The sequence below is a fragment of the Geospiza fortis genome, unplaced genomic scaffold, assembly GCF_000277835.1.
Source record: "Geospiza fortis unplaced genomic scaffold, GeoFor_1.0 scaffold415, whole genome shotgun sequence".
Taxonomy (NCBI): domain Eukaryota; kingdom Metazoa; phylum Chordata; class Aves; order Passeriformes; family Thraupidae; genus Geospiza; species Geospiza fortis.
In genome coordinates, this window is record NW_005054672.1 from 146,137 (window position 1) to 153,023 (window position 6,887).

Consider the following 6,887-nt stretch of genomic DNA (forward strand, 5'->3'; position numbering starts at 1 on the left):
TTCCTTTGTTAAAGGGGCTGAAAAGCGCCTCAGTCCCCTCGGCAGCTGCCGCGGCAGAACAGCGGCCCCGGTCCCCACCCGCGGGACAGCCCGGTGCGGGGACAGCCCGGCCCTGCGACCCCCGGGCAAGCGGGGCACCTGTGCTGCGCTCCAGGTAACTCACCGGCTTCCTCCGGTGTGCGGGGAAAGCAGCACGGGGATCTCCGGAGAGCCCACAGGTCCCTGCTGCTCTCAAGGGCTCGTTTGTCCCTCGGGCTGCAGCTGAGCCCAGGGCAGGCAGTGCCCGTGGGAAATGTGGGGTTCTGCTTCTGCTCCCAAGGCATTTTGGAACCAAAACCCATCTGCACCTTCTGGAATAAAGAGATGGGGAAATCAACACCTGAAAAGTGTTTTTTAAAAACTGCGAACTGGAAACACATTTTTCTGGCCCAGGCAGAGCGGTTATGTTTTATATAAAAACTTCTCAATTTTTGCATCAAAGGCAAAACTCACTTCTTGGGCATCGCCCCCACGGTCCAGTGGATCCCAGGCTGGGCTGGCCCTCAGGCAGTTCATTTATTGACCTAACAAGCACTGTCTGCCGCGGTGATGCTATTGAGGACTCGCACAGCTGAAGAAATCCAGCATTTCCTTTCAGTCCTGTGTTTTCCCAGGCTCTACTGGGAATTAATCTGGGATTTTGCTAACCGGAGCTGCTGGCAGGAGGGGAGGGACAGCCGTGCCAGCTCCCAGCGGCATCTCCCGCTCACTGCTGCCAACCACAAGTCTTTCGTTTCTTCCAGCACTCGAGGTTTCACTTTCGAGTTCTGCCTTGCAGCTGCTGGGAGGGGTTTGGCTTTCCTGGAAGCTCAAATTCCCTCCTGTGAGGTGCTCAGCTGCTGATCCTCAGTGCAGCTCAGAGACAGCAGCATCCTTGTGGGCTGCTCTAGGAAACAGCCTGGGAATAGAGTTTGTGATTCAGGTGAAGGGACAGGAGTGTGGCAGCTCTCAACCTGCTGGGACTTTCAGTTCCCCTTGGGCTCCTCCGTGGGTCACTGCCCTCACATCCGGCAGCCACAGGTGTTTGTTCAAGTGCTCAGGCTAAATGTGCCACATGAGGAGCTCTGCCCAGGCTGGGGCTTTGTGGCAGATCCTGGTGCCTGAGAAATCCCTTCCCAGTGGGGCAGGACTGCAGCTGCTGAGGCCAGAGCAGGGAGCAGGGCTGAACCTTCAGCCCTCGGGTGGGATGCAGTGGATCCCTGCTGTACAACCAGCCAGAGCAGCTGTGGGAGAAGGTGTCAGCGGAGCAGGGCACCCAAGTGAGGCAGTGTTGGGGAGATGCTCCCTGTGCCCATCCTTTCCACTACAGGTCCCAACAGGGCCACATTGTCTCTGGGGTTCCTGCCCTGCAAAGTGGTTTTTTTCCTTCCATTTCAGAACAGAGGCTTCTCCAAGAAGAGTCACCCTTTCCTGCCTAAAATATTTAGAAAAATGTCTACTCAATCAGCAAAAGAGAGACCTGAGAGTTTGCATTTCCCATTCCTGGACGATGAAGACACCATCTCCACACTGAAAGAATCCAAAACCTTTTTCATCCTCCGGGGCCTGCCTGGCAGTGGGAAGTCCACCCTGGCCCAGGCCATCCACGATCGCTACAAAGACGCCTGCAAGGTCATCTCTGTTGATCACTATAAAATCACACCATTAATCAGAAGCTCCATTCCTGAAGAGTACTCCAAGGTGGATGAGGATCTAGTTGACTATTGCAAACGGGAGATCAGCGTCATTGTTTTGGATGACACTCACCACGAGCGGGAGCGGCTGGAGCAGCTCTTTGACATTGCTGACAAGTATCGCTACAAAGTCATCTTTGCCGAGCCCAAAACCCCCTGGCGCTTGGATTGTCCCCAGCTAAAGGACAAGAACCAGTGGAAACTGTCTGTGGAAGAGCTGAAGAAGATGAAGCCAAGTTTAGAGAAGGAATTCCTCCCCATGTATTTTGGGTGGTTTTTGAGCAAAAGAAGTTCAGAGATCCTGAGGAAGGCTGGCCAGGCATTCTTGGATGAGCTTGGGAGTCTCAAAGCCTTCAAAAAGGAGAGTAAATACTGTATGTATTGATGCTGTCTTACCACATTCTTACCTGTTCATGAGTCTGATTAGCTTCTAAAGTCAATTTCTAACACTGCCAAAAGAAAAGCTTTTTAAAGCTACTAACCTGGTCTTCATAGTTGACAAAGTTGCTTTTATAAGTAAAAATAAATTAAAAGCTTTTCCCAAGTCTGTTTAGGTCTGGCCCCACAGGGCACTGAGCTCAGGTGGCTGCAGCAGGACATGGGATCCTGGGTGTCCCCTGGTTCCAAGGGGTTGGGTGGGAAAAAGGCAAAGAGAGAGAAATGGGAAAGGCTGAACTGAACAATCCCATCCCTTAGGGGACTCGGTTTAAGATGAGCCACGGTGATGCACAGGAGCTTCTGTTCTCTGGCTCCATCTGCAGTGAGCCTGGGAGGAGGGAGGGGTTTGGTTTCCCACCCAGCAGTCAGAGATGAGATGTGAAGGCTGAGGTGAGGAAGGGAGAGATGGGACCAGGGCTCGTGGGTTGACATCAGGGGCATCACTTTGTAACAGTGACATTGTTTACCTGTATCTGCAGTTCCTTCTGCTATCGAAGATCCCAAAATAAAAATAGATCTCACCAGCTACTTTGTGAAGAGGCCACCTGGGGTCCTGCACTGCACCACGAAATACACTGAGTTTGGAAAAGCAGCTGGAGCTGAGGAATATGCACAGCAGGAAGTGAGTGTTGGGGTCCCACCTCCTCCCCACACCCCCCTGTCCCGTCCCTCCCCTTTGGGGTGTCCATGAGCCTGGGAGAGGGTTGGGGATGGGCTTTGCTCTGACCCAAGAGGCCAAATATAGGGACAGGAACTACATCTATATGGCCTGTGCAGAGAAAACTCCAAATTGTGGACATGGTGATTTTGTTTCCTATTTCCACACAAAATACTCCCACTGTCCCCGATCACACATGACTTCCAGCATCATCTCTGACAGCTTGAGCTGAATGATGACGAATTGAGGTATTCAGATCCCCAGACTGCTTATTTCAGAGCACATAAGCCCAGGTTAAATATTGGAAAGCTGTTACCAGCTCCAGATCCACAGAGCTGGCACATCAGGAGGCACTGACCTTCTCCTTGCTCTGGATATTTTGCCCATGTCACAGCAAGAGCTGCCACGAGCAGCCCCAGAGGCACTAACCCTGTCCCCTGTGCGTGTCCCTCTGCAGGCTGTGAAGGCTTCCTATGGCAAAGGCTTCACCCTGTCCATCTCTGCACTGTTCATCACCACAAAGACTGTCGGGGCTCGCATCGAGCTGAGCGAGCAGCAGCTGCTGCTGTGGCCAGGGGATGCTGACAAGATCCTGCCCACGGACAACCTCCCCCGGGGCAGCCGTGCCCACATCACCCTGGGCTGCGCCAACGGCGTCGAAGCCGTCCAGACAGGGCTTGACCTGCTGGAGTTTGTCAAGCTGGAAAAGGCAGGCAACAAAGGGGAGCAAGTGGGGGAAATTGGAGGAGGGAAACTGCTGTATTTTGATAATGGGATGTGGATGCTTGTGCTGTCGAAAAAGATTGATGTGAAGGCGATATTCTCGGGGTACTATGGGAAGGGAAAACTCGTGCCAACGCAGAGCACCAACAAACGGGGCGCTGCCTTTAGCTCCTGCACCATCATCTAGGAGCACGGGCAGGGCAGCTCCTCGGTTTGTTTTTAAAAGGCAAGTAACTCCTGTAACCTTAAAAGTGTAAAGAGAAATAATTTCTACCTTTACTAAAGTCAACTCTCCTGCCCACCCCAGCGTGAAGCCTCTGGGGAGTTATCGGCCTCAGAAAAGGAAGAAAACAAGCAACTCCTGACTGGAACTGTCATGGATTTTAATGTGAGTTTTGGAGGGAACCTGCTGGGGTGTCCTGCTTGTTTTCTTCCTTGGAGAAAGATCAGCTCTGGGGCTTTTATTGCTTCCCTCTGAACCACAATCGTTCGATCTTTACCTGTTGGCACTGACCAAAGCCTGGCAGTCACTGGTCTGAAGCCAAGGGAACTGCAGGATGTCCCTCCCCTCCCACATCCAGGAGCTGACATTGGCCATTCTGGCAGCTGATTACAGGGTCAGAACTAGCGAGACCCAGGCATGGGTCACTCCTGTCAGGAGTCCTGTCCTTACCAAGGGTTTGGCCCCTAAGGACAGACCTTGCTGAGGGCAGCAGGTCCTGGCAGCCCTAATCACAGCTGCCCCCAGTGGGCTCCATCCCAGCTCCTGTCCCTCACAGCAGAGATGCTCTGGGGACAGCCAGGAGGAGGGCACTGTGCCACGTGATGCCTTAAAGACACCAACTTTGGGGAAATCAAATGAAACACCAGGACAGGGAGCCAATTCCTGCAAAGCAGCTCCAGCCACTTCCCCCCACCTGGGCTGGACCAAGCACCATCCCATGTCCTGTAGGGAACAATCCTGCCTTGGCAGGAAGTGGAAGAGATGAACTAACATCTTTTCCATCTTATTTGATAGAAACTAAAATCATGTCTGAAGTACACAACTGGACTTCATGCAAGATTTTACTCCCTTCCTCTAATGCACTTGAATGTTAAGAGTTAGGCTGGAGTAACCCCGTAGTGTAGGAAGTGGAGGCACTGTAACCTTGTAACTCATGTCTGCTCGAACCTAAACCCCAGCTGGAAGTTACTGACCCAGCACTTGTGTCATTAAATCTGTTTTATTGAAACTTGGGTTTGTGCTCTGGCAGGCCCTGGCCCAGCAGGGCCGTGGCTCCTGGGCATTGTTTAACACAAAGCTCCACTAACAGCCCCAGGGAAGGTCCCAGCTCGACCTCCTGCTCTGGCTCAGGCTCTGGGGAGCAGCAGAGTGACATTAACCCAACTAACACTGTAAATACTGACTGTGTTTGAGGCCTGGGCTGGGGCTGGGCACAGCTCACCCTGAGTCCAGTGGTGCTGGGGCAAGGAGCATTTCTCTCTGACTGTTGAGGCCAAAAGCAGGGAGAGCTTTGGTGCTTCTCTGGTACCAAACACTCTGCCGTGAAAGCAAAATACTTCCTGCTGCTCAGAAGCAAAGGATATGAATAAATTTTCATTATACCATAAAACAGTGAGCTATAAACCCACCCAGAGCACCTGTGACCCTTCATGGGGAAATCCCTCCAACCTTCCACACTGGCAGCAGCCGAGTGCCCAACGCTCAGCTGACAGAACCTCAAGGATTTGTTCCACCAAAGCTCTACAAGGATTTGCCAGCACCTGCTCAGGGGCTGCCTGAGCCCACACCCTCAGTGCCCAGATCACTCCAGCACCAGAATACACAGCTGGAATATCTCCTTCATCTGCCTGTTCAAGAACAACAGTGACATTGTCGTCGTTTGAGTTTTTATTAGTTTGTACATCATATACAGTTTATAATAAAGTAAAACCGATTGCATATGGGTCTGCTCAGGCTGATTTCCCATACAAACACGGCATCAGGAGTTCTGCTAAGGAAGTAAACAACAAATATTCACATTTTTTACCATTCACATCCTAGAAAGGTCCAAGAGGGACAGCTGGTACCGATGCGGAGCCTGGCTGGGAGAGGATGAGGAGTTTGGCAAAGCAATGGGACAGCAATTGCTCCATGCAATTCCCCTTTCCTCCCAGGGAAAGGTTGAGCTATGTACACTGAGGTAAACATTCCGAATTCCAGTTCAGATAAATACGGCAGCGCAGGGACGAGCTCCTCTCCGAGTGGCTCCGCATCGGTGCCTGGATTTGTCCTGGCTGTTCCACACTTGTGACCCACGTGCACTGTGGGGCTCTGGGTGCTCCCCCTGGCCCCTGGGATGCTGCCTCACACCACACTCTGTTCACAGGAGCCATTAGGGGACGCTGGGGATGGGGCTGGGATGGCAGCAGGGCTGGACTCCCCACGGATCCTCCAGCTCGGGTGCAGTGTCCCAGCTCCAGCAACAGAGCAGAGCTGTCCCTCCAAGCTCAGATGTGGGTGAGGGGAAATGCCCAGCACTGCTCCAAGAAGGGATAACCCCACCCATGATGCTGGGAGTGGGCCAGGAAGGCCAAAGTGTTTCACATCAGCTCCCACAGTCATGCAGGGACCCAGAATGGCCCCACAGAGCCAAGGGCAGGGACAGCCACCAGCTATTGCCACCCACCCCTGCCACAGCCCTGCCACAGCTGCCCAGGGACCAGCACTGCTCCAGGGACACGGCTGGGTGCAGCACACAGTTGTCCTGTTCCCTGGGGAAGAGGAGGGGAAAGGACAAGGCACGAATTTAAACAGGATGAAAACCATCCATTAGAAATAAGAGAGTATCTGGAATTATTACTGAAACTGAGGAGGTCATTTGGAAATGGCAAAGCAGCACATGGCCCAACCCTGGGGCTGTGGGATGGCTGCAGGCCCAGGGCCAGTGTGGCTGGACAGGGACTGGCCCCAGCCTCCATCTCAGACACACCACAGCACTGCCCACTCTGTATCTCAGCAGGTACAGAGAGTGGAGGGGCCATTCTATTCCATGGAAAATACTCTTGGTACCTGAACAATTTGTTTTCCTCCCGTTTTCCAACTTGCATTTCTGCATTTAAAACAGCCAGCAGCACTGGGGATCCTGCTCACTGAGCACTCCCAGGATCAAAACCAAATCAGGTACATTTCTGTGCAGAGCAATGAGGAACCCTAAGAGGGTGGCCAGAACCTCCTGAATGGACTTCACAGCTTTCCAACCCAAACTATTCCATGATTCTCTCAGCATGGCCAGACAAAACCACATCCAAGGCAAAGCCCAACAGCCACACAATTCCTGATCTCCCTGCCAAAGCTGCAGTCCTACAGCAGAGCC

The 6,887-nt window shown here is 52.8% G+C and overlaps 1 protein-coding gene across 1 annotated transcript; it reads left to right on the plus strand.

The window, feature by feature from the left end:
* Window positions 1-1,388: 1,388 nt before the first annotated feature.
* On the plus strand, window positions 1,389-5,473 carry CNP (2',3'-cyclic nucleotide 3' phosphodiesterase). Its single transcript, XM_005430730.3, has 3 exons — window positions 1,389-2,086; window positions 2,630-2,772; window positions 3,266-5,473. The coding sequence occupies exons 1-3, from the start codon at window positions 1,471-1,473 to the stop codon at window positions 3,716-3,718; spliced, it is 1,212 nt and encodes a 403-aa protein (XP_005430787.2). The 5' UTR covers window positions 1,389-1,470; the 3' UTR covers window positions 3,719-5,473.
* The last annotated feature ends 1,414 nt before the right edge of the window (window positions 5,474-6,887 follow it).